This window comes from Piliocolobus tephrosceles, chromosome 11 (assembly GCF_002776525.5).
Source record: "Piliocolobus tephrosceles isolate RC106 chromosome 11, ASM277652v3, whole genome shotgun sequence".
Lineage (NCBI taxonomy): Eukaryota > Metazoa > Chordata > Mammalia > Primates > Cercopithecidae > Piliocolobus > Piliocolobus tephrosceles.
Genome location: NC_045444.1, coordinates 44,405,573 through 44,432,468, shown reverse-complemented (window position 1 = coordinate 44,432,468; position 26,896 = coordinate 44,405,573). Strand labels below are relative to the sequence as shown.

Below are 26,896 nucleotides of genomic sequence, written 5' to 3'. Positions count from 1 at the left end.
GTAGCAGCTCAGGGTCTGGATCTGGCCTGGCTGCTGCTTAACTCAGGGCTGGGGGCGGCTAATAGCAAAACCATGGCAAAAACAGGCCACGTGTGTTTCCCCAAAAAGCAATGCCAGTGCAGAGCCCATGCGCAAAGGTTCCTGCTCAAGCTCTGCTCATACGTGGGAAGGTTTCTCCGGCTGGCTTTGGACAGCAGCACAGGATCCTGAGCTGAGGAACATCCTTTTTCCAGGGCTCTGAGCTACAGCAGTGGGTCAGAGAGAAGCAAAACACAATATTCGAACAAGCCCCATGCCTTCCAAAAAACTGGGATTCAAAATCTCAGGTCAAGGAAGGAGCAGCAGTTGGACAACAATGGAGGCACAGTCTTGTGCCTGCTATATTTAAGTATGTTTTAATACAAAAGGAACTTGGTAATAATGAGATAATTGTCTTCAAAAGTCCATAGTAGACTCCTGATGATGTTACACTTCCATTATTGTTAAGGCTAGCAAAGATTTTTATTTTTTTAATGAGGAAAATGAAACGTACTTGAGGCAAATTAGTTTATTGAAGCAAGCGAAGAAGATACAGAAGGGCATGCATGCTAAAGAGGCGATCTGTAAGATAAGGCAGGCTGCTGCAAGTCGGAAGCAACCATGCACTTCAGCTGGTATGTGCATTTCCTTTTGCACAGAGCTTGGTGCTGAAATGTAGCATCTGCAATTTTCTGAGCTATTAATTGCCATAGTAACAACAGTCGATTAGTAAATAGTCCTGTGAAATCACAATTTCAAAGACAACAGTACAACGGAGACTGCTCCCCCAGCAGGAGTAAAGCTGCCACTAGCTTTTATTTATTTTTAATAGACAGGTTTGAGAAAAGAGTACTTTTTGTGGGGTAGCTTACACTGACTTATTTGGAACATCTAAAGTAGTTATAATCTGCTGGACGGTTGAGAATGGGAAGAGTATGAAATCTTAGTAACCCTTTGGGCTGGTATCCTTTAAATAAATTGTATGCACAGCTTTCTGAATAGGATATAAAAATATTAACACTATGTAACATTATTTTTGTTATTCTTAAAAAATAATCACTTTGAGAAGAATCACATTATACCTTTTGCTATTTATTCAAACTCTTCTCCATGAAAATGTAAATGAAACTGATCTCCATTCTCTGGTTTGAAGTTAAGAGATGAGCCTGTCTAGAAGATGTAGCCCCTGCAAAGCGACACCGGGCTGAGGGTTCTGATGCATGTGGAAAACACAGAGACTGCTCAAGGCAGGAGGGAACGGAGCAAAGGGACTGTGCCAGTGAGCAGCCAGAAATGATTTATTTGGATACAGCCCTCTTTTTATTTGTGGCCACCGTACAGCTACATACATACATACATACATACAAACAAGTACATGCTTGTTTCACTTTAAACAAGCAGAAAAGGCAACAATCCCCAAAGTAGGAAAGGGAATGACTGAAACATGGTTTGCTGCTGGGGGACCGTCTCAATACAAGCACAGGCTACTTCCCAGGCCACTGGCTGAGTGCCTGCAAATGCGGCTTTTCAAGAGACTGTATCACACACCCAACTGGCGTCTTACCAGGGTACAGGCCTTTATGTGTGGCATCCCCTTGGCTATTGTAATACTGCATAGGTGGCTGGGTCCTATCGTATTCAGAGCGAGGGTCTCTGATTCCTAACAGTGCTGGTGAGGAAGAGGTGCTGCCGACTGAAGGGAGAGGCAAAGGAGGAGAGAAAGAGGGAAAGAAAGAGAAATCAGCATCAGTATCTGTGGAAAATCCTCTCCAGAAACACAAAGGTCAGTAACTAGAAATGACACACAGCTGGTGCTGAAAATAATCTCAGATGTGCTGGGAGTTGAAGAGCAGCTAGACTCAAGTACCGCAAGTGCGACCTGCACGCAGGCCTGCCACTGCACAACGCAGCGAAGTCAGCATCGGGGCTCACTCTCAAGCTGGAGGGCAAGCCGCCCAGCTAAAGAGGCACAGTGTAGAGATCACGCAGGTTTCCCCACCAGTGTGTCTCAATGTCTTAACTAGGCCTTTGAAACTGAGTGAGTGATCATAACTTACTAGCCATGCAAGAGTTATACCTGTCATTTTATAATCTCAGTTCAATTGCTTGCAAAATACCCACCTATTATCCTTTATGTATAGCTCTTCAGTCAACAGAAGTTTTATGGCATGTTTTGATTTCTAATTATTTTAAAAATATCTACATCTCTAAATGTGTTTGAATAAGAGCACCCAGTCTATACAATTTATAATTCTTTTTATGGTTATCAAGGAAACAATTTAAACCCAGTAAGCCTGGCTCATCAGGAAATGCACATGGTGCTAAGTCCTGACCTCAGAAAGGCCCAGAGGATTTTTTTACCCCAGCTTCAGTCAACATCTAATAATACCGTATCTATCCTTAGGACTCTTTTTGGACACTCTGGCACAGAAGGAAGAGAGAAACATTTCACATACGTTTTCTTCTTTTTCTTATTAAAAAAAAACCATCTTGCTTCCCTTACAGTTAATTTCGAATAATAGTGGCCACTTATTCACTTGATACACTCGAAAGCAACAGCACCCCAAACCTTGACACCAGTGGTTTTGTACAAATTGACACTTTCAGAGGAAGACTGATAATGAAATACTTTTCCTAAAAAGTCACCTCACTGACATAGGATTGCTCAGTGTTAAACATGTAAGCATGTATGGACAATGTCTACGTGCTGCTCACCTTGCTTACTTTCCAGAAGGTAGTAGGACAGAAAGCATACCCGCCTGCCTCCAATGACATCAGCCAGGCATTAGACATGCCCAGAAGCAGATCCCACACTAGTGTCAAGGGATGCATGATCAGCCCTTAGAATAACTGGAGAGCAGAAGTGGAATATTCCCTACCACTGACTAGAATCCCAACAGGCACCTAGGAATTTGAGTGGGGCTAGTCAACACTGTCCAGCATGTATATTTAAGGGGTCCTGAAAACAAGTTCACTATTCAGTAACTATGTGCTAATGAGACCAGGGGTGTGCAATCTTTTGGTTTCCTTGGGCCACACTGAAGAGTAATAATTATCTTGGGCCGCACATAAAATACACTAACGTTAACAATAACTGAGGAACTAAAAAAAAAAAAAAAAAAATCACAAAAAAATCTCATAATGTTTTAAGAAAATTTACAAATTTGTGTTGGGCCGCATTCAAAGCCATCCCAGGATGCATACAGCCCCTGGGCTGCAGACTGGACAAGCTCGCACTGATCTAAAATTATCTTTCGCTTGTCTATGTGTGTTTCGTTACACAGCCACACCTCTTTATTTCCCTGGCACCTCTGTTCCCAAGACCCTAAAAGGTTCTGAACATTTTTCTAAAAGAAAGCAGTTTCAGGCTATACCTGGGAGCTTAGCAAGGATGTTAAAAACCAGACATGTAGGTTTCTTTCAAGAAAGCAACCCATAATTTAAAAACTAAGATAAATACCATATACAACAAGCACAGATAATTAAAAAAAAACTCTAGTTCAAGTGGGGACATCCAATTATGTGGCAAGAACCACCGGCCATGTATATTAGTCTTTTTGGCCACATTTGTCCACACGAGAAATAAGACTGCCAGCAGTAACACTGCTGAATAAAATAGGTAATATTTTAAAGTCAGAATGGGTGATTTAAAGCGAAATAAAAATAAGATATTTATTATTTTTCCTTTCTCATTTTGGAAAGAATTAGATTTACAGGACTGATTGGCTTGGCAGTAATAATCTGCCCTTACATGTAAAAATATTTAGTCTGAATCTCAAAACATTCTTTCCACGAAGTTAAACATTACAAAGAAGTAGGTAGTATGGTTGCCAGGATTCCCAACTTAAAAATCAAAAGGAATTCCCACAGACCCACCCGTAAGGCCTACTTCCATTAGCAGCAGATGCTGGGGGTCTGCAGGGGAAGAAGGTTTAACTGGAAAGCAGACAGCTCTCCCAGGTTGCGGATCTGAAGACCTTAAAGGTCCTCTGTTAAAGGACCCTGCTTCTAAAAGGTTTCACTAAGAAAACTTAAAAAAATTCACTTTGGAGGAGATTCCAACCTTACGGCCAGCTAGCATACAGGGCAGCCACTTTCAGGCATACATAACCCAGTGTGTCTCGAAGTGTGGCCCTCCACTCTTGGGCACCCTGCTCCACTGTCCAGTCTGTCAACTGCAGATTTCAGGGCCCCTTCTCACACTTAGTGAGGCAGACTTGAGGGCAGGGCCTGGGGTGCTCTTGCTGATGTAAACTGGTATAAACTTTTAAAAAGGAAGGAAGAAAGTGGGCTTGTGGTTTATAATGGTGTGTGATTCCTACAGAAGGTTCTCTGCTGCATGGGTAGCGTTGGAGATGACAGGCTTAACCAGCTTATGTTTGATCTTCTCTGGCCAGGAAACAATGTTCTGTCACACAAAGGCTCTCGCGAAGGAGTGGCGTTTCCCACTGACCTGACTGAATGATGGGTGACATCTGTTGGTTGGTGGTAGACAAGGAAGGATGTGATTTGAATCGGTCTCGCTCCAAAGTCGACACAGGTGTAATAAAATGGTTCTGATTCCACCCATCCTGCAGAGTTAAGAGAAAAAGAAACCTCTCAAAATGAATAATGACATTTCATTACAATGAATGATCATGAGTGTGTGCTTTGATGAATGCTAATTATGCCAGAGCTATTCTTGTAGGTTACCTTTTTATAAATGCTCCGGAGGTCCCGATATTGCCATAATGTATTCAAGACCTGGGCTGCTGCCTTCACCACTTTCAGAGATGATCTAGGGAGAGAGCAAGGATGTTAATGAATGTGGGTGGCACAGCCTCAGCCCCACTCACAGGGGTGCAGGATGAAAATCAGTGGCCAAGAGGCCACCATTCTCAGGGTCACAGGGACGGAGGCTACTGCAGGACACACCACAAAGGGACCAGGTGTGCCTGGGGGTTGATCAGGTTCGGGACTGGCCAGAGGTGCCAAGAACTGAAGTGAGGCCATCAGGCAGTGAGCTCTGTGCAGCAGCTGTGGCTTGGACGAACCTGAGTTGAGGATCTCTGTAGGTGTCAATCCCAACCTCCCTCCACATCTTCACTGAGGGCCACTGATCTCACTGGGACTTTGGGATTCATGCAACCATGACTCTACATTCTGAGTGTCTGGGGACCCTCCCAAGTGAATATGTTTTATCCCTCCTTCTTTTTATTAAGCCTTCATCTAAATACCTCCATTGCCTTATCATTCATATCTCTAAGTAAAAAATGGGTGTTCTAATGTTGAATTTGGAAAACATGGTCACAGATATGATTTCCCCTCTCTGAGGGCATTTTGCAAATGCTGGTGCTCTGTTTAAGCATTGCCGACCATGAGTCACTGGATTCACCTTGGGAGCCGCTGCTTTGAGTCAGTGGCCTCACCAGTAAGTGAAAAGGGGACTTTTCTGCCTCAGCTAAGGCCCTCAGATCTCTACATTGGGGTGGTACTCATGGACCAGTGCTTGGGGAGTTAGCCCTAAGGACAACACTTCTGTCTTAAGACTCCATTGACAGTTTGACTTCAAATGTATACACCAGATCTAAAATCTGGTTTTCTCTTCTACTCCTTATCTTCCCAATTATACTCTCATGAAGTGGAGGAGGACGAAGGAGGGGAGCAGGCGGTGAGCTACTTCCCCAGCCCCTAAAAACAGAATGTGGGTTGCTAATGATTCTGAGGGTTTAGGTGAGCAGAGCCAGGTAAAGCCAACCCATTCAAAGCCTTTCCAACCTTTTTATTTTCAAATTGGACTATGGAACAAGAAATAGCTAAATACCCCAAAGAAATAAACAGAGATGAAATTTCAGGCACCCAAGACAGCCTCTGGAAGACAGATTTGGGGGAGCAGGGCACTTGCCCCGCATAGCCACCTGTTCTCGGCTGGGCCCTGCTGTTGCTGCTTTGTTCACCCGTCTGTCTTTAAGTGCTAGGCAGCGGGATGAAGGCTCAAAAGGCAGATTCCACAGCTGCCTGGGAGGATGACAGCTGAAACACTTGACGAGGCAGGACCGTGCCCAGGACATGCCTTGACAACAACAGGCTACATATTTTCAGACACAAATTCCATGAGCAGAAACCTGACCCATGAGAAGAGCAAGGAAGTTTCTTTGCTCTCCTTTGCAGCAAAACTCCTTGAAACAGTTATATACTTATATCTCTAATTTCTACCATCCCGTCTTCTCTTAAACATAGGACCTCCATACTGCTACATCCGAAAGTCAAGTTGCAGTCCTCATCCTGAGTCGTTGTATTTCACCTTGGGAGCCGCTGCTCTAAATCAGTAGCTTCATGGGTAAGTGCAGAGGGTATGTGGTGCCCTGCCTTGGCTAAGGCCATCAGATCACCATGCTGGGGTGGGCCTCCTATAACCCTCACTGGCTCTGCTCCAGCCGCACTGGCTTCCTTCTGTTCCTCAAGCTTCTCAGGACTCTCTCATTTGACGTCCCCCTCTAACTGAAATGCTCTTTCCCCAGGGAGCTGCACTGTTCCTTCCCCGCCTCCTCCAGCTCTGTGCTCAGAAGGCACTATCTCTGCAAGGCCTTCCTTGATTAGCATCCCTCTCCCCAGCACGGCCCATCACCTGCCCTGACATCATTATGTGTTCTGCCCCTCAGCACCACCCACCATGCTCCACGCGTTTCTGCTCGTTTGGCACCTCGTCTGCGTCTACCTTGCCCGTGGAACGTAAGCTACCTCGGGTGGGGCTGTCGCGCGAACTTCCTGCTGCTGCAAGCCCAGCATAGAGAACAGTGTCTGGCACACAGCAGGCAGGCACTAAGTACTTGTGAAAGGATCAGGAGAAAAGTTAAGTGTGTGGAGCTAGGAGACAATTTGATTTGGTCCAAGACTTTCCGAATCTCTGGTTTTGAAAAACAGATTAGACTGGGTAGCAATTTTCTTAATATGCAAAGGTTCTGGCACTAGCTCAGCATCTCAGCCTCTTCTTATGCTGCTCACAAGTGCAGGCTGTCCAGCGACATTTTAAGAGCATAAGTGATTATGGTTTCACTCACTCCCCTTCCCAGCCCTCTCCACCCCCTATAACCATTTATTACTAATGAAATAGAAAAATATACATTTAAAAAAAGGACTGAAAGGAAATATCATTACTGCTGATAGGTGTGGTTTCTGGCAGATGAGAATATGGTTTGAGATTATTCTTATATTTTAGAAACTCCTTCAAAAGTATAAACTAAAGATTAGATGAGATGTAACGTGAGTTCCAACACTGTCATTTGGCCAATTAATAAATATTCACTGAACACCTGTTATGAGCAGGCCAGGTTTATTCTAGATGCTAAGGATATAGCAGTGAACCAAAATAAAAATCCCTGCTATGGAAGAGTCAGGTACAAGAGGAAGACATAACTTCCACAGCAAGGGGAAATCAGCACTATGGAGAGAGCAAAGCAGAGAGGTTGGCGGAGAGGGCTGCCAAGCTACTATGGCTCAGGGAGGTCGCTGTCCTGCTGTTCTGAGATGGCACCAGGCATCCTACTAACATTTCTCTGATCTGATACTAAAGCAAACTTACAGTCACTGCTACAGCTCCATGACAAACAGCCTTCAATTTTTACCACTGATTCTCTAGTCCTTCCCTCCTGCTTCATCAGTGAGGTGTCATGCAGAAGCAAAGGGAAATGCGCCATCCAAGCCTGGGGCACATCCTGAGGCCACACAGCAGCCCTGTTGCAGAGCAGTAATTTTAATACTTTCTGGGTATGTGGCAGAAAACTCAGTTCCAGAACTGGGGATTCAAGAAGACGTTCTTGCAGAACAGGCACTCAGGCCTGGAGCAGAGACAAGGGCACGAGGGAAATGGTGCCCCCTAGATTTTCCGCATCCTGGCATTTCCAATTCTTCCAGGAGTTGGCATGACCAGTTGTGGCTTTAGGGACTGCTATGGTCTGAAAGTCTGTGTCCCTTCCAAAGTTCGTATGTTGAAATTCCAACCCCCAAGGTGATGGTATTAGGAGGTGGGGCCTCTGAGAGGTGATTAGATCATAAGGGAAGAACCCTCATGAATGGCATTGGCACCCTTATAGAAACAGGCCTGAGACCTCTCCCTGCTTCTACCATGCAAGGACAGCTGAAGGCACCATCTATGAACCAGAACTGCGGCCCTCACCAGACACCGAATCTGCTGGTGCCCTGATCTTGGATTTCCCAGCCTCTAGAACTGTGAGAAACAAATTTCTGTGGTTTATAAGCCACTCAGTTCACAACATTTTGTTGTAGCAGAATAAACAGACTAAGACAGAGACAAATACCAATGTAGGAGTGAGGGTGTTACAATAAAGTGAAAACCAAAAAAAGGCCCCATAACAGAAAACACTTCTCCCGGCACAGCAGGTTGTAAGTGCTGGAGACTGCTTAGCTTATCAGCATGTAAGAAATGCAAAAATAAATCCTTTCCAATAGGAAAGGTATCCTCAAACAAAGGCCTCATCACAGCACAATCTCAGGAATAAGAGCCCTACTTGCACCTCCTTGCCGCAGACTTGCCTGTCGCCCCTGCCTTTGGTTATGTTCACCAGCTTCTCTATGCCTCCTGAGTCGGCCAGGGCTTTCGCATTCTCCATGTTTTTGCTGGTGACCTCGTGGAGAGCACAGCAGATGGCTGCCATGGTCTCATCAGACAAGACACTGGGGCCGTTGCCGCCGGGGAGCCGGTTGACCAGGTCTCGCATGGCGTATTTACCTGCCAAAGGCAAAAGGGTAAATTCTACTTCCAGATACTAGGCTTTGGTTATTGTTGTTCAGATTCTGGTGGTATGCAATCTCTTAAAAATAAAACCCCCAAAGAGACAATAACAGGGGAATATATCAAAACCCACAGCAAAGAAGAAAAGGACAAATGTCATTATAAGGGGAAAGCTAACATTTATTGCAACGTCACTTGCAGAAATGATTCATTTATAAAACATTACTGTCAACTGCTGAAAGCAAATGTAAATCAATGCGTAAAACTGGGTAGACAAATCAAGTTGTTTTCGTTCAAGTATTTTCAGTAACATTGAGTAATGAAGGAATTATAATAGTAAATTTTATCCTTAAGGGAATTCCTATGCATCACAAATACCTCAATTTCCTCTTAAAGCTTTTTAAAACTTACCTTTGAATCTGGACCAAGTCAGGCTGTCAAACAATACTTTCCATTAGATCTTTCTGAATCTTAATGTGTGAACTGGGTACAGTTACACATTTCTGTGTACAGCAGCTGATATGACAACGGTGGCAACATGTTAGTTTCTTTAAAAGATGACACAAGTAAAAGTTCTGCTATGAAAATTATAGGTATGTTACCTCCCAGGAGTAATGCGATGATAATGAAATTCTTGCTAAGACAAAGTGAGGGGAGTCTCACAGTTATTGAGGTATTTCTGTATAGATACTGAATTTTTCTTATTCCTCTCCAAAAAGAGATTACCAACTGACAAACTGTAAGTGCACTACAAACAAAAAGAAATGAACTAAAGTGCAAGTAAACATTTTCTTAGTTTCCCCCATGCTAATAATTGAGTGGATGTGAAATGGGGTTTTTATAAAGGCTGTTTATATACAATGGTAAGCAGAAGACAGGTCTCAACTACATGCTGTGCAATGTACAGCACGTTGGAGGGAAGGCTCTGGCTCGCTCACAGCAAACACTGTTAGGAAGAGTGGAAAAACAGTGCTGACACTGTAAGGCCACAAGACAAATGTGGTTTACAGAGCAGATGATAAGTTAGCCCTGGTGATTTTGAATACTCATGAATGACCAAAAGGCCCATGACATGTAATTTGTCATTTTGCCAAGGCATAACTTTAAATTGCACTCCTGGGGGTTAGGCTGAGGCAGCTTGCTCTGCCTATGAGTGAGTGAGCCTGGCGGTCCTCTCAGAACTTGCAGCTCCAGACAGCAGGGTGGATCCCACTCAGTTAAGTATGTAGTAACTTTTATGAAGTGACAAAACTTTGCTTCTTTGTGAAAAATGGCTCTGAAAAGAAAGTCCTTTGCTAGTGCTGACGATGAATGTGAAAAAAGAGGGAAGAGGTCAGAGAAGGGGAAGGTTCTTAGGAACTGAAGTGCTGGGAAAATTAGAGCTAAATACTGAATCCAGGAGGGGTGCAGGTCTCACAGGAAGACAGGAATAGGGCAACAAACAAACAAAAAAAAGGATTCATAGAATAGTTCAAGAGCGCTTCAGCCAGGTAAAAAAAACGCTCATCACTGGAGAGACAGGCCAGTGGAAGTTAAAAAGGGTTATTCACAGAAAACACAGAAATGCACTGGGAGGAAGCCAAGACTTGGAACACACATTCCTCTTGCCAAAGGTCTTAGCACTTCACAGTACCAGCTCAAGGCCTCCTGTCTACCTGTGTCTTTGCGTTGTGAAATATGACAGGCCACAGGATACACATGTCAAGCCTGTATATTTTAGCATTAAAAATGGCCAAATTATATATGCTTCTTATAAGAAATCCAAACAATATAGACATAAGAAAAATAACTTTAAAGAATATCTCTCTTTAGGGACTTGAAGGATTTCTTCAAGGAAGTGTGGGAACTGAGAGATATGGCACATCTACAAGAATCGGGCGCGAGCTGGACTATCAACAGGGTGTGGAGGAACTTCCTTTCCTTTCCATAGGGGGATGATTTGGCTTAAAGGAATGGTGTGTTAAGGGCAGGTTAATCTGGGCAACAATTCAAAATAGCAATTCTGTCAGGCACTGTGTGAAGGGCTTCCATTGTAAGTCATCACGTTTAATCCTTACAGCAACTCTTTATGGTAAACGTCATCACCCTTGTTTCTCTCTCCTCTCATGGCAGGTGTTTTTTAAGTTTACTATAGATTCAGATGAATCCACATAAGATCTTGTCCCATTTCCCCTCCTTCTCCCCTGACCTGTCACCAGCTGTAGGACTTGGCATGGAGTTCTCTAATTTCCTCTTTATAGCAAACCCACAGTTAGGACAGCAGGCATCAACAGATCCCCTTCAGACACGAGGAGTTTCCTTTCCTTTCCAATCTAGAGAGAATAATGGAGCCTGGAGGGGGTTATACAGGACACCTCAGGTTACATGGCCAGTGAGCAGCAGATCCTAGGAATGAAGCTCAGGTTTATGGTGGGGGGGTCCCTGATCTCTTCTTTAGCCTGCATCCTGCCGAAGATGTGGCAATGTCCCAGAGGCAAGCAAGCTGCCTGGGATGCGGAGCTTACAGAAGTCCTCACTGTTTAGTTTGTGCATGTGCCAACCCTACCTTTACAAACCTGAGAGTAAAGGCCTCCTAAAATGTTGTGGCCTTGGGGCCTTGCTTAGCTCACCCTAGTCCTGCCCCTGCCCTGGGTGGAAATGATGCTGGGACAGTGGTTCTTCTCTAGGATTAACATTTATACCGATGTGAGAGGGGAAAGCTACAAAACAAAAAAATCATGTGATTTTTTATTTAGAGTATGGTAGTGTTGGTGAAATAGCAGATATCAGTCCAAAATTTGGAAAGGGAGAATTAAGATTTGTTGTCGCTCAGAATATAGGGAACTCTCTTAGAAATGAGAGACACTAACTCTACTACTGTTGTAAGGTACAACTAAAATTGCTGGCCTTTCTGAAAATTTACCTTCCCTAATCAATGATTAATTAATGAGCTTGACTCCTGTTGAAAAAGAATGGTCACAAAGCAGGAGTACTCAAATATGCCAAGAAACTAGAGACTAGGGCTCAGCTGTTAATGATTTTAGAAGCCATATATTTATTAATCAAAAGAGGAGTTTCACGAGTTTTGTAGCTGCTCTCACATTTACAGCTCATCTTGTCACCAGAACATACCTATGAGCTCCTTGTTGCGAACATCGAGTGCCATATTCCTCAAGGCGGTTGCCACGGAAGAAACAACTCTATCATTATCCATTCTCAGAAGCTCCACAAGGATGGGGAGCCCCTTTTCTTTTCGGACAGCCGCCCGGATGTATGCTGCAAACTAGTGAGAAAAATAAGGCAAGAAGTAATATAAAACAGAGTTCCACTCTCATATGTTACTGTCACCTAAAAAAAGGTGTTTCCAAAAGATGAACTAATAGATTAAATGGTTTCTTTCCAATTGAAGATCAAATCTGTGGTGTCAGTGAAGAGAAAACCACAGTTGGGGAGAAAGATAGGCTGGAATGACTGATTTAAAAAGAAATCCCAAAGCCTGAAAATCTGAAACCACCATCTGCCAGATATTTTTGTGCAGCAAAGAGAAGGCAGTGATTACTTTCTATCTCAGATACATAAACATGATTAAGGAAGGATCGTGTGTTTTCTTTGCAGTTGGTCCCCTGCCAAGCCCAGAGGCTATAAATAGGATGGCAGAGACAGTAACCCATCAGCACACATGAAAGGAGAACCTGTCTCCATCAAGTCAGTTTTTTTTCTCCATTCCCTGCAACAATATTTAGAGTTCAGTAACCTGTCAAAGAGATTGGTTGGAAAAATCCCTTGCCTCAGAAGAAAGAGAATTCTCCAGAAACATCCAGCATCATAATTCATACAGCCTGGTGAAAAAGTAAGTATATTTGTGTGCAAAATGCATTCTCACTCAAGATTAGTTAGCTGCTGATGCTGTTTTTTAAAAATCCATAGTCAAGAAATTTTTCTGTGACTCTGAAGAAACTCTATATAGTGAGTCAGTTTGTGTATCTTATAAAATGGAAATAAGCGCTAACTCATCAGTGAAACAACCAAAAAGAGTAACAGAAAACGGTTCTTTAATCTTGTTTTCAGCTTTGAGCTTTAATTGGCTTTTTCAACCAATGCAAATCATCTTTCAAATTTTAGGGTAATTGAAAGATGCTGCTCACAAAACATCTACTTTCCTACTGTGACCAAGACATGAGGACAGAGATCTACCAGGCCTTTGTATTATTTTGAACATTAAAATATGTGATTGACCATCCAGTTTCTTGAATACCAACAGAATAGATTATTTTAATAATACAAATAAGAGGGAAAGATGCATTTCAAAGATCCTATTTATATTCTGCATATGAAATGCATACTCCTATTTTTCAAATCAAAAGAAGTCTACAGGGGGGAAATGAAGTACATGACTTGTTACTGGGCAAAGCACTCAGGCAGTTTTATGAACTTCTCTCTCTGAAACCTGCAACAACAGAACCATCTCCTTCTGTCTCCACTTGGAGACCTACCAGCCCAGCCCAGCCCAGCCCAACCTAGCCCAGCCCAGCCCAGCCCATCTCCCTTCTGGAGAACTACAGCTATTGCTCCTCCCAAAATAGCTTCTTACTTGATAACACTTGTGGCCACGATTATCTCATTTTCTTAGTGAAGGTCCAATATTTTAACTCACTATTGAAATCGCTTAGATACAATGTTTATATTTTAAATGAGCTTGCCATCTATCTCACTAAATGATCCCAGACACGAACTTCAAAACAACTCAAATCACACTGATTTCAATTATTGTCTTTTTAAGTATCATCAAATGATCCTCTGGTCATAGAAGCTGAAGGTGAAGGCTGTTCTACAACATAAATGTTTATAAATACCTATGTGCTGGGAGTATCTCACTAAATCCTCACAACCCCCTTATAAGGCAGGTATTAATATTCGCTTTATTTAGGGAGGTGGAAACTGTGGGCAGAGCCTCTAGGCTGCCAGACGGTAAGCAGAGTTGCCTGGATTCAGAGCCAGCATTTACACATGGAGTCACTGGCACTTCAGGAGCCACAACAAAATCACCACACTGGCTCAGCACTAGACCATAGTTATCGGTCTATATTCAACATAGCGGCCACTTGCATGAAACAAACCATACCTAGGTTTATCAATTCTTTTCACTATCTTGAAAACACCATCACCAAAAGATTCTCATTTTGGGAGGTTAAGGTGGGATAAGTAGCCAAAAGCAAGCATTGTAATAACTCTACAAAATACACCTGTCAGGAAATTTCTAGAGGTTGAAAATGTCTCAGACAAGGACTGTCTGGGAAGTTGCTCGGGGACATTTAGAACGTTCTGAGAACTCGCTTACAGTGGTAACAAGAGGAAATTGTCTTCAGTTTTCATAGTCATATATCTGCAAAGAGATACAGAAACCTTAGACACAGGCATGTCTGTAACTACCTGAGAGGAACAGAATGAGGTCCTCTATCCCTCCCCACAGCACTGCCCAACCTGTGTTCTGTTCTGCCACTCAAGATCTCTCACCTGTTTATACTGCTGCACTGGCTCCCAAATGCAATCCCTGCTTCTAACTCTCCCTTCCTTGAATCCACCTTTTGCACTGCCATGTAAGTGGGTGAGCAGTGATGACATTAGCCCGTCTCTGTCACTCATTTGCCCAGACTCTTTCAGTAGCCCCTCCTGTGTGCAGGTTAGGACTCAGCTCCTGAAATTTGGCCTTCAGGCCTATCCATGATGCCTGGCTCCACACTGGGCCCCAGAGGGCAGCCAGTAGTCCTGGCCCACACTGTCTTCTCTGCACCGCGAGACTTTCCTCCTGTTGTCCCTGTTACCTGGATGGCTCCCTCTACACTGCAGCCTCAGCCTCTACTGGCTTACTTTCATTCATCCTTAAGAGATTCTGCTGGGCAGCATTCCCTTCAGGAAATCTCCTCCATGTCCTCACTCTGCTCTTTTCCTGACCTTCCCTTACTTGTGTGGCTGCGTTAGATGTCTTCTTTCAGGACCCCACAACACACACATCCTGTGGCTTCTATACTGTGCTGGCACCATCTATTTTTCTCACTAGCCTTCTGTTTCTCACAGTGAGGGACTTGTATTTATCTTTGGATCCCCAGAGCAACTGCTTGTCTCCCTTTTTTCCCTTTACCCCCTTCACAGACAAACTACGTAACTGTGACCATTTCATCATCAGGGCTGATCTGACTGAGGCAGAACATATACATATAACATTTCAAGTTAATTTGCAAAGATGGAAAGAAGTGTAGATACGCAGAAGTCATCCTACCTTCCAGTTGCCAGCAGAGAGGTTCTGGAGAGACCCGGCAGAGCCTTCCAAGGTGGCTGGATTGGAACTTTCTGCTAGAAGAGTCAGATATGGTTTTACCACCGATGGGTGCCACAGCATCTCAACCCCTTTCGGGGACTTCGACAATCCTGGGATAGGACCAACTCCATCCCACTGAAAGACAAATAGCACACGTTAAATGGAGGCAGAATGAACATGATCTTCAATACTTGAAAACATTCACCTTTGCAGGACTCAGCTATAGCTATGCAGAAAATTTATTTTCTTGCCAAATATGTGATTCCTCACTCCCAGAAAAATGAAACTTGAGAGTCTCATATCAGATAAAATGCTAACTTGATCTTCTTGCGGAGTCCTCTTTTTCTTTTTCTTCTTCTTCCCCCAGCAGCTGGGCTCAGAGTCTTTGCTGGGAGACTCTCTTCCTAGTAAGTCATCCAATTCGTTCAGTCCCAGTAACCGGGCCTGGGGCACCTCCAGCTCTAGCCGATAGGACAGGTTCCTCAGGGTGCACACGCAGTTCTCCACTGTCTGAAACCCAGCATGGCGTATAATTAAAAACAACTCGGCACATTAGAGCAAAACACTTCTGTACTGAACACTACAGACAGGAAATAAATGGGAAATATGAAAGAACTACTTTTTATTTTTGGGAACTTGAAACAATCTGAAGAGGGAATTATGATTCTAGAGTGTTTATGGAATACCCAGATGACGGGATGCAGAGCCCTTCTCAGTCCTGCTGAGGATCTGACTTCATGCCGACTGAAATGCATGAGGCTTCAGCCCAGTGTTTCTCCTCAGGGCTGCTGCCGTGCAGGCTGCACCAAAGACACCTGAGCCTCGCTTCTCACTACTGCAGATCCTTGGCATGACAACAGATGCCCCAACTCCCTCCCTGGGGACAACCATACCCCCAGGTTCCATGTCTGCCGCCTTCTCAATCTCCCAACTCCACCCTCCTTTGGCGCCATGTTCAGAGGTGTCTTTCCCTGTTGACATTTGCCTTCTGTGCATGGTCTTTTGTTTCCTAAAAGACTGTATCACACCTCTGATTGGGAGGCCAACTGTCATTTAACTGAGTGTCTAAAACCAAGTTCAGCATTTGCCTATCTAGCAAGCTTCCCTTTCCAACTTGCTTACTCCTCTCAATTTCATCTGCAGATCTCCTGGTTCAATGAGACTCAAATAAAAAGTGTTTTTTTTTTTTTTTTTATTTTATTCTCTCTTTTCCCAGGCACTTATCATCCTTTTTCCTCTCAGGCTCACCCTTACAATCCAACACCTTCCAAAGGCCTCTCCTAGTCCAGTCCATCCTGACACCAAGTATCTGGCCCGCTTTGGAAGTCCTGACACTTTCAGTCTCTCTTTCCTGTACTTCCCACTTTCCTCGGTCCCCAGGAAGATCCTGGATGGTCGTCACAGCTGACAAATGATGAGCAGAACGCCCTGCACTCGGACACAGGAGGGAGAGGGTAAGGGGCTCGTGCTGGGGACAGACCAACCACAGGGCAGCAGCAGGAGTGGGTGTGGAGAGGTGCAGCAACACTTAGTGCTGGGGGTGGGGACTGTGGACTGCACTGCAGCCAAGAGGGCAGAGAGTTTGGGGGGATTACAGTGCCTCAACCAGGAACTTTTATTCAGTAGATACTCAGGTACTGATGGCTCTGATTCTAGTGGGGATGCAGAATTGGAGGAAATAGCAGCATGGGCACCACCCTGAGAATGAGCCTAGGAGAACCAGAGAGAAAGCCTTTATCACACCAGCCACTCGGTTCTCAGGATATTTTCTTAAGTTGCCACGTCCTTGCTCCTGTAATTTTGGAGACTTGCCCTTTGATCTGGAGAGTGGCCTCCTGAGGAGGACAGGCTCTACAGGTCAGAAAGAACCAATGGCATGCAAATAGTGGCACCAGGCACCATGGTAACCTGACACCACGCCTTCCTGCAGCCAGGCCGGCACTGACCTTGCTGTCATAATCAGATGTGTTCACACACGTGTGGATCACATACAACAGCGAGTCTACCAGCCCCTCGCAGGACCGCATTTGCTTCCGAGCTTCTTCCCCCGCGGAGCTGAGGTTCCTAAAGGGGTGGAGACAGGAGGAGCTGCTGAGATGAATCATGCATGCACTCATCAGCCACGTGGACTTACCTTAAGGATCTGAGAGAGCAGACAACAGGTGGCAGCCACTTAGAGGTCTGAGGCGGCACTGAGGGCTTGCACAGTAACATCCCTGAAGCTCACAATGGTGGCTGGCTCCTCATTATCCACACATGGAAGGGAACCTGCACATTTGGACTGTATCTCCCTCATGATGTGTCACTTTCTAATTCCCTCATGTAATTCTTTAGGGGCCTATTCTCCTGAGCTTCTTCATATGTAAAAGGAGGAAAATAACAGTAACTATCTCACAGGGTTGTTGTGAAGAAGAAGTGAGTTGCTACATAGAAAACAATCAGAAAAGTGCCTGCTTCCTGGAAGGCGGCCTGCTCTCAGTCATGGTGGTTGCTACTTCTAGACATGCTTCACCTCCCTTGCTAGGCCAGAAGCTTCTTGCAGTCCCCCGGGCCTATTATAATATTTTGTGTGCAGTAAGTAGGTGGTCATTAAATTCTTGGATGAACAGAGGAAACATATAATTTCTTGTATTATAAACATTTCAAGTTAAATATAGATATTTGCTTATGCTAAAACTTTTCTCGTCTTTTCAATTATAAAACACCCAGAAAACGGTTTTGTGTCTACATTTTTTTATATCAATTTGCCTTCATAAATTGATACCAAATAAGCATCTATTTTATGTCCCATTAACAATGGTTCTAGGCTACCTGTAAAATTATGCAGATTGAGAATTTGCAAAACTGCGACTAGATGACGGGGCGGTGGAACGGTGGCTCTCATCTGCCCTGCCTCTCCGCACCACCTTCCTTTTCTCCACTGGCTTCTGGGACCCCACCCGGCTTCTCTCTCATCTCGCGCATCTCAGACTCATCTGCCCATGGGAGCGGCCCAGGTCCTGTCTTGTCTTCATCTTAGCACTCTCCGAGGTGCTGCCTTCTGCTCCTTGGCTTTAATACAACCTATGGACCCATGGCCCTGACTGCTCTCTAGAATTGCGGATTCTTTCCTCCAATTGCTTTCTTGACACTGGCACGTAGATAGCTAATTAGACTTCTCAAACTGGACATTGTCAAAACTCTGAGCTGCTCACCTGCTCACCCTTCCAAACATTCTTCTCCCTTCCCCCCATCAATAGCACTTCTGTGCTTGCAGCTGATCCAGCCAAAGATCTAGGTGTATCCTTATTTCCCTCCTTTCCTCGCTCCTAATACTCAATCTATTAGTAAGCATTGTCAGCTTTTCCTCCACAAAATAACCCAAATCTGCCTACCTCGCCCCAGCACCTGGGTCTAGGCCACTCTCACTGTTTGCCTGGATCTCTGCAACAGCCTGATGCTCCTGTCTCTACTTCTGCCCACACTCACTCTTCCACACTGCACCCAGAAACGAACCCCATTACTCCACTGCTTAGAACACTCTGATGGTTTCCCATGGCGCTTGGAATAAAATGCAAACCTCACCTGACTTACAAAATCCTATATAATCTGGTACCACTCTGCCCTTTGCTCAGTAGGCTATGGCTGCAAGCTCATTTCTGGCCCAGAACCTTTACCTTAACCATTCCCTTGACTGGCTTATGACTCTTGTCTTCCCCAACACCACCCTCTAGTGAGTCACTCCTTGTGGTATTCCAGATGTAGGCTTAAATTTAAACTCGAGACCCCCTGACCACCAAAGTAACCATTCAATAACCCTCACTATTTATTTTTATAGCACCCTATTTATTTTTATAGCACCTACTGTTATTTTCTTGTTTCCTTGTTTATCCGTCTTCCTGGAAGAATGTGGTTCCATCAGAGCAGGGACCTAGTCTGTTTTATTGGTCATTGGTTTTACACAGAGGGCATTCACCAAATGTTTCTATCCCTCACCCACTGGGGGAGTTAGGGTGAGTCCTGCCCCAGGCTCTCCCTGAAGCCTAGCTGGCTGGCTGAGGAGTAATCCTAGCTCTTTGGATGATTGCTAGGCCACGAGACCCACCCTAGGATGCAGGCATCTGAATTAGGAGGAGCTGGCCTGCATTCTGGGATCCTAACTCTTGTTACCTCCCCACCAGCACTGCCCCCTGACCGGGGCTGATAGCTACCTGTCACAAGGCTGCAGACCAGCCACGCAAGCTTTGCTCTCTTTCGGGCTGTCTGTCTTGGTGATGCTTAGATGTTAAACAACACTCACTGAGCGCTCACACATGATGACACTGCGCTAAGCACCTTCCACAAGCATCTGCTGACCCCTCACAGCTCTGAGGCGGTATTATCATCCCTATTCTACAGATGAGGAAACGGAGGCTCAAAGGGGTCCTGGAAGCCAGGCGGTCTGAGACCAGAGCCCACTCTTTCTATCCCTGTTCCACTCTGCCCTAAGGCTTGCTTCCAGTTCCCAGGATACTGTAAGGCTGGGAAACAGGGTCAAAATGGAGCTGATGAGTGTTAACGGCAAATAATGAACTCTACTGTGCACGCTTGCAACAGACTTTATATATAGACTTTAACTGTAAAAGATAATGACTAAAAAAGAGTATATGGGCTCATTTTCGCTTATTTATAAAACTTGAAACTGATTGTTTAAATCACACACCTCTTTAAAAGCAAAATGGTTTTAACCATCACATTTTGAATTTAAACAAACACCAGGCGGCAAACACATTAGCAATCAGAATGCGATTACCAGAAAAATGCTGTTAAAGTGGAAAACACTGGAATTTTGGCAGTAATCTTAGACTGAAAGGGCCTTTCTGAGTAAGTCACAGAAGAGTCATTTACAAGATAACTTCTTTAAGGCCACAAGTCTGTGCTCATGATGTTTTTCTCCCAGTTCAGTGGCCTAAATTTTGAAATAAAAACTGGAAACTTAGATAGATGTTAATAAAGCAAGTCCTCCTAAAATCAATTTACCTATGACACATATTATTTAATCACAGAACTAATTGGAAAGAAGAAATAAAGAATTTACCTCAGGCAACCTGTTGTGTTACGCAGAACTAGTGAAGTCTGAAATTTAATTTTATGATCATCATCAAAAGAAGAGTTATTCCATCCAGAATGTGGAACGATCACAGTGTTTGTTAAGGTTGAGAGAGCATCTCGAATGATTGTCATTTTTACAGCATCACATGAGGATAAATTCCAAAGAACTCCTAAAAAAGGAGATTTAAAAGATCAAATAGTTAGAGATCCTGTGGCTTTAGAAATAAAATAAACATATTAGCTCTAAATAATATGAAGTTAGTCTGTTCCAAACCTAATCTATGGCCTGTATTTGCAACCAGGTTGGGGAGAGACCTCTAATGAGTTTTGAGTGAATATATGAGCCTCCGACAGCATATTACAAATTCTTAATATTCACCCTCTTGGATTTTAGAGCCTCTGTATCTATCAGGCAAGGTGACTGTGGATTTTGCAAAGCAAATTAGTTACTCTGTAAAGGGAGAGGGGCACAATCCAAGCAAGGGTCTTGAATATAATGCATCTATGATTTTTATAAAACTGCTATTCATTGCATTGTATTTTACATTTAATGGCTGTGTGACAAACCAGTTTTAGAATTTAGTACTTGGAAAAATATTTTTTTCTTGAAAGACTGGCATGTTTTTCTTCATCTGCTTCCTTTTCTTACTTTTGCTATCAGGAAGCTCAAGCTTCAATAAAGCACTTGCCATAACTTTCCTGGCACGATGTTTGTTATATTTGCTTCATCCACCTTACTTAGATAAGGTTTAAACACTTCTATATCAATTTTAAGAGTTTTATTATCCTGTGCTTTAGAAATACACGTTACTGTCATTCCTTTTTGGAGATAGGTGAAACTAACAATAAATTAAGAAGCGCCTGTATTGTAATTCATATCAAGATTTCAGGATAACAGATCCTAAATGGAGCTTATTAGAGTTCTATTTAATGATATTAGAGGGCCTTAATCTTTGCATCAAGTATGAGGTAGCTTAAATTATTATTATAGCACAGGTTTTCCAATAATTGCTCTCATAGACATTGGAGCGAATTTGAGATGATACCTACCCTAACGTCATTTTCACATCAGTGCATCTTCCTGAGTAAGAGGAAAGTAGGTGGAGAAGAGATGGTACAGCTGGTTTTCTCTGCATTCAAGTTCCCCAGAGCCCTTCACTCCTGACATATCCCTGGCAAGTTGCTCGAGTCTGTACAGTGCTTTCACAACTACCAACACACAAAAACGTTTGTGGCCTTGCAGAGCGGGAGGGGTGGCAAAATCTGCCTATGTCCACGAGAGTGTGTCAGGCCTGTGAACATGACTGATCAAGAGCGTGGCCCAGAGACAAGACCGAGCACTGCTGCTCCAGCTGTCATGGCCCAAGAAGCCAGCCTGGACACTGCCTGCTCAGCCTTCTCTGGGTGCCCCTGTAAAGGAGGGTGGTATGGGGAGGAAGACAGGAACCCCTTCCTTTGTGGAGGAAGGGGAGGTAGAAGCCAAGGGCTAGAAGTGAAGAGAGTGAAACAGTCCTCTGACTCTAAACTGCGTGAGGACTGCCCCTTCCCAGGTCTGTCCAGTGGAGGGAATGGTTGGACTGGAACCTGATGCTTGTGCTCTGGCCTCCTCTTGTGTTCTGCTCTGGACCTGTGCCCATTACTTTCCTCTTTCACTAGGCTTTGACTTCTGGATCTTGCTGATTTGGTTTCCCTTGTTCCCCAAGGACTTTTGCCCCTTTTCTGCTCCTATTCCATCATAACTGCAGCCTTCAGGACACAGAATGGGAGGGAGACTTAAGACAGTTCTAAATCAGGCAAGTAAAGACCCTGCTTTACCTCTGAAAGCTTGTTCTGTTCTTCTTTTCTTCTGTTCATGACAGACCTTTGCTTATATAATTATGTTGGGGTACACAAAAACTAGGGTCCTGGTTAGAAGGCAGCACACATTATGGGTACTTATGAAAAGAACTTAAATTCTACAGTTGGAGCTATTTCTCCACGGATTCTTAGAAAATTGGCTATGCTTCTATATAAAGTGCTTTTGGGCAATGGTTTTAAACTGTGTTCCCTGGATTCTGGGGGTTTTGCTGGCCTCCTGTAGCGGCAGCCACGTGGGAGTTGGGGAAGTAATGGTCCTAAGGCTCCGGATCCCCACCCCAATTGACTCAGAGCAGCTTCATATTATCTATGCTCCATTTTGGGCTTGTGTTTCTGTTTCAAATCTAAAAGACATTTGATAAGCCTGACGACCACAGAAGGGACCCGGGAGCTAAGGATGAGAAACACTTTTTTTGGCAGTCTGTCCTAACCAAATAACAGGGCAAGGGAGTGAAAACAGAAGACAGAGTTGGGTCAAGGCATAGCAGGGCAGGACAACAGACTCTGTCACTAACATGGGCTTTAACATTTCCTGCAGGGAGGCCAACCATAGCCACCCTGGGCCCTGATGGGGCCTCCAGGAGCATGAGCCAGCTACAGTGGCAGCATGCGGCCCAGAAGCCATCAGTGGGAAAAGGGTGATTCCCTAACCTCCCCTGCGGAAAGTTTCATAACATGTGATTCCTAATGCCATTGGCACAAATTTTCTGTCACAGCTTTCGAATTCCTCAATGCATGGTGGAGAGCTGCATTTTTCAGTAAGATATTTTCAACTTCACAGAATAAATGCATTCCAGTAAAGTCAGCTGTTTATGGAAAGTCTCATACTATAATACTGGATATATATACAGAAAATTAAACAAGCTGTGTCACAAACTTCAGGTGAAAACATGACTAAGAAGAGTGGTTCTTCAGCATATTGGATCCTGGAGGTGATGCCTAGAAATTATCTGATTGCTTTCAGAAAAACCCGTTTTTTTGTTGTTTCTGTCTCTACTCCCAGCTACTTCTAACACCTACTTCTGGCAAGAGGATATTTCTCTGATTTGAGAATTTCCCTGATTTTCATGCTGGTGGTAGAATTTTGTCCTGCTCTTTCTTTTTCTTCCCAGGCATTCAGAATGACTGATGGAACTGTATGTCACTCTACAGCTTAGTATTAGCCAGTATATATACTTGGGATTGGACATAGCATAAACATTCCTAAATCAATGTAAAGAATGGTAGCATCACCATTTACTGTGGCTTTACTCTGTGCTAGGCATTGTGTGCTTTACATATAATACCTTAAAGAGCCAAATTGTCCCAAATTAATTAACTTTCCTTTTTAAATATTTTTATAGGTTTGAAATTCTACATGTTGATTAAAAAAAAAGATGAACATTTATATGCTGAAATTTAATTTTAATTTTATTAAGCATGTATTATATAATGAGGAAGAAATACCCTATTATTATCCATCCTTTTGTATGTATGTTGTGTGACACAAATGCAGGACACATAGTAGGTGGTCAAAAATATTTGTGACGGATCCATTTTTATATCTTGTATTTGTTTTTAGATTTCTCTTTTATTTCCTGCCTATCGGACTTAGCTTATAAGTATTATTATTATTACCTAGCCTTTGTGCCTTTTTGTAAAACTGAGTATTCAGGAGTGTCTTTAAAATTTGCAACTGGGGGAGAGGATCTCTAACAAAGTTTGTCAGCATACTTTTGCCTGCCTTTCACATTGAGACCAAAATAGATGGGTGCTGAAACCACCATCTTAGTTATGGGGATAGGAGAATCCAGTTGCCATTCTATCTCCCAGAATCAGAAAAGTCACACCAACATGCCAGAATTCCCATCCCTCAAAGTGCAAAATAGAAAGGAACAGTGCTGACAAATTATAAAACATAAAGTCGTTAAAAAATATGTTCCCCTTCAGTAGACAGGCTGACTCTGCTATCTTTCAGTCAACTAAAACGACTTATGGATCATAACAGTAGCCTACCATAGAAATTCAGGCTTCCATTTCTGCAACTTCCAAAAAAAAAAAAAAAAAGTTCACAGTTATTCTTGACCAGAAAAAAGGAAAGGTTCTATTTTTGCTAAGTATGTGGTGTTCAAGGGACCCACAAAAAGGCAGCTTTATCACCCTGCATTGTGTGTTATATTATCCCTCTAATCCTGCACTTCACAATGTAACACAAAGCTGCAGCCTTCGGTATGGATTTAACTCGCCATTCTGAGCAGCAAAGCAAGTCTCAAGGCACTGCTTTTTCTTCCTCACTTTCTATTCCAAAACTAAGGTTATATAAAGCCAAAACAACCAGTTCTAGTCAATAAATAATGGATGAAAAAGATTTAATTAAACTTAAAAGCCTTAAATATGAAATGATTAATTTGGCTTTTTTGCTCAAAGTAAAAAGCACCTCTCTTAAGACCGGCTAATAACACCTGTGTGTGCTCGACCTCACTAAAACAGTATTCTCTCTACTTTGTCTAGGGCTTCATTTAATGGGTCAGGAAGAATTTTGCTAGGGCAGTAAATAATGAATAGAGAATATACCAAGTCCCAGATGTAGTAAGACTGATGAGAAAATGAAGAGCTGTAGGATTAGCCTTCTCTATCAACATGACAAACCTCTAACTCCAACATCCTAATGCAAAATTTGCTTCAAAAACATTTATTGCTATATTCCATTATCTCCTGGTTCTCAATGGGAAAGTTAAAAATAAACTAGAATTTGGTTGAGGAAGCTTGAGGTTTTATTTAATTTAAAGCAATTAGCTATTTGTTGTGAGGACTAAGAATATAAATACACAAACTAATTTAGAAAATATTAGGGAGTTTCATGCATATTATTGTAGAAAATGCTGCTTATTCTCTGTCACAGGAACAAGTACATATAATTATGAGTAACCAATAATCACAATGAAATACTGCCATGAGAGATGAAAGTTCATTTTCCCCACAAAGAATGAATAAAGTAATTAAAATACCATTTCACATAAATCCTACACTGCACAATTTTGAAAGAGCTCACATTTAAAACTAGCTTTATAGCTATTCTAATGGCCAACTGATAATTTTATAGTCGAATTAGAAGCTGATTTTACTGATTAATTAAAATAATAGCAACTATATGAAAAATGCACTTCTTAAAGGATATTAAAAAACAACCAACAACATTTGGAAAATGCGATTTCTCTGGTGGCGGATACGCAAGGCAGCCTACTCAACTGTTGTTCTTTTTGATGTGAAAGACAATCTTAAACCATTCATTTTGAGACAGCAGTCAATTTATGCCATGTTTCCTAATTATATTTTAAAAAGCCCAAGTGTTTGTAGACATAGTCAAAAGAAAAAAAGCAACAGCTAAAAAGGTGCCAATGTGCTTCAAACATCATCACTGGACAGGCCCCTGCATTTTCCTTCTTGAGTGAACCTTGCTCTGAGTGCTCTGGTTTCAGTTGTGCTCCTTCACAACACGTTCATGAGGGAGGCAGGTAAAACTACCCAGGCTCAGGGTGTGAGGAATCGTCAAGGAGATAACAGATGCTAAGGTCTTGTGCACACTCAACCCCCACTCCGTTCCCAGTACAAAGCAAGTATCATGACCAGTGGCTAATGGGACTGTGCATTCCCAATGAAGCTCTCTGGGGGAATACTGACCCGTATGTATTCCTCCCCACCGCCCGCCCCAGCTCCTGGCAATTCTGCATCTATGGGCTCACTGGAACAGACTGGTGTCATAAATAACCACCCTGCAAACATTCTTGAAAAATGGGGGCAGAAATATTAGATTAATAGCACAAACATTATAATATCAGGGTTGCAGATTTTATCAGGGCCCTTGCCTGCTTCTCCTAACACATGCCTCCATTATCATTCCCTATATAGTCTCTGGTTGAAACACTCAGGATCTAGCAAACACACATCTTCATTTCTTCTCTATACAGCTGCCATTGAAGTTCTCCCCTTAGCCCAACGGGTTTTTATAAACTTCCGTGGCTTTTTCTTGGGAAAGGGGTAATGCCAAGATGCTATGGGGCCTACATCCTGCTACGATATGGCTTCCCGCCAGCCTTAAAGTTACACACCTTGCACCTTTGAGATTTACGTTACCTCTACCCAAACGCAGTATAGACCTGTGCTGCCCCATATGGTGGCCATCAGTCACATGTGGCTACTTGAAATATGGCTAGCCCAAATTGAGATTCACTGTTAAGTAAAAAATAGATTATGAAGACTGGGTACGAAGAAGTGAATGCAAAACATCTCATTAATAATTTTTATATTTCTTAGAAGTTGAAATACTTTGAAACTATTAGGCCAAATAAAATATGTTATTAAAATAGATTTCCCATGGCTGCTAGAAAACGTAGAAAATATGCAGCTCATATTGTTCTCCTATTGAACAGTGCTGGCAGAGATGCTTGCTTGCTTCATGCCAGGCTCCAAGGGAGACACACAGGGGAGCTGTCTGTTCTCAGGGGGGCCTTACCACAAACAGTTACACCACCAGGCAGTTGTGACGAAGGGCAAGAAGAGCAACAAGTATGGCTTGAATATCCTGTGTGCCAGGTGCTAAACACACATCATCACAAAAACACCAAGCAGCAGGTAATGTGTTATCGCTGGCGACACTGAGGTTTGACAGTGGTGATGTGCCTGGAGCCACAGAGCTGGAAGGAAACAAGTCGACCTGGCTCCAAAGCTCACGCTCATTCGAGACCATGCCACTTCTCCCTGGATGTTTTTCAAAGTGTGTGAACTTCTGTTTGATAGGAGAATGGAAGACCGGTCACATTTGAGTTGGAGTGTCAAGGACAGAGGCCAGAAAGAAGCAGGTTTGGGGTGCAGAGCTCTTTAGGCCAACTATAGCCTGGGAAATGAGCAGAAGGGGCGACGGAGCTGGCTGGCAGGTCACAGGAGCT

At 43.3% G+C, this 26,896-nt stretch overlaps 1 protein-coding gene across 7 annotated transcripts in view; it reads right to left on the bottom strand.

Moving 5' to 3' along the window:
• The window catches only part of PKP4 (plakophilin 4), a 237,134-nt gene that overhangs the window by 2,984 nt on the left and 207,254 nt on the right, over positions 1 to 26,896 (bottom strand). For 4 of the 7 annotated variants that reach the window (XM_023217400.3, XM_023217401.3, XM_023217402.3 and 1 more), the window contains exons 12-20: positions 20,101 to 20,284; positions 16,991 to 17,108; positions 15,363 to 15,554; positions 15,006 to 15,179; positions 11,861 to 12,011; positions 8,551 to 8,746; positions 4,711 to 4,795; positions 4,472 to 4,589; positions 1,583 to 1,711 (exon numbers count right to left, since the gene is read on the bottom strand). In XM_023217400.3, coding sequence (XP_023073168.1) covers positions 1,583 to 1,711; positions 4,472 to 4,589; positions 4,711 to 4,795; positions 8,551 to 8,746; positions 11,861 to 12,011; positions 15,006 to 15,179; positions 15,363 to 15,554; positions 16,991 to 17,108; positions 20,101 to 20,284 — 1,347 coding nt within the window. The remainder of the gene's footprint in view (positions 1 to 1,582; positions 1,712 to 4,471; positions 4,590 to 4,710; positions 4,796 to 8,550; positions 8,747 to 11,860; positions 12,012 to 15,005; positions 15,180 to 15,362; positions 15,555 to 16,990; positions 17,109 to 20,100; positions 20,285 to 26,896) is intronic. The other 3 variants (XM_023217403.3, XM_026454019.2, XM_031936428.1) reach the window with 1 other exon arrangement.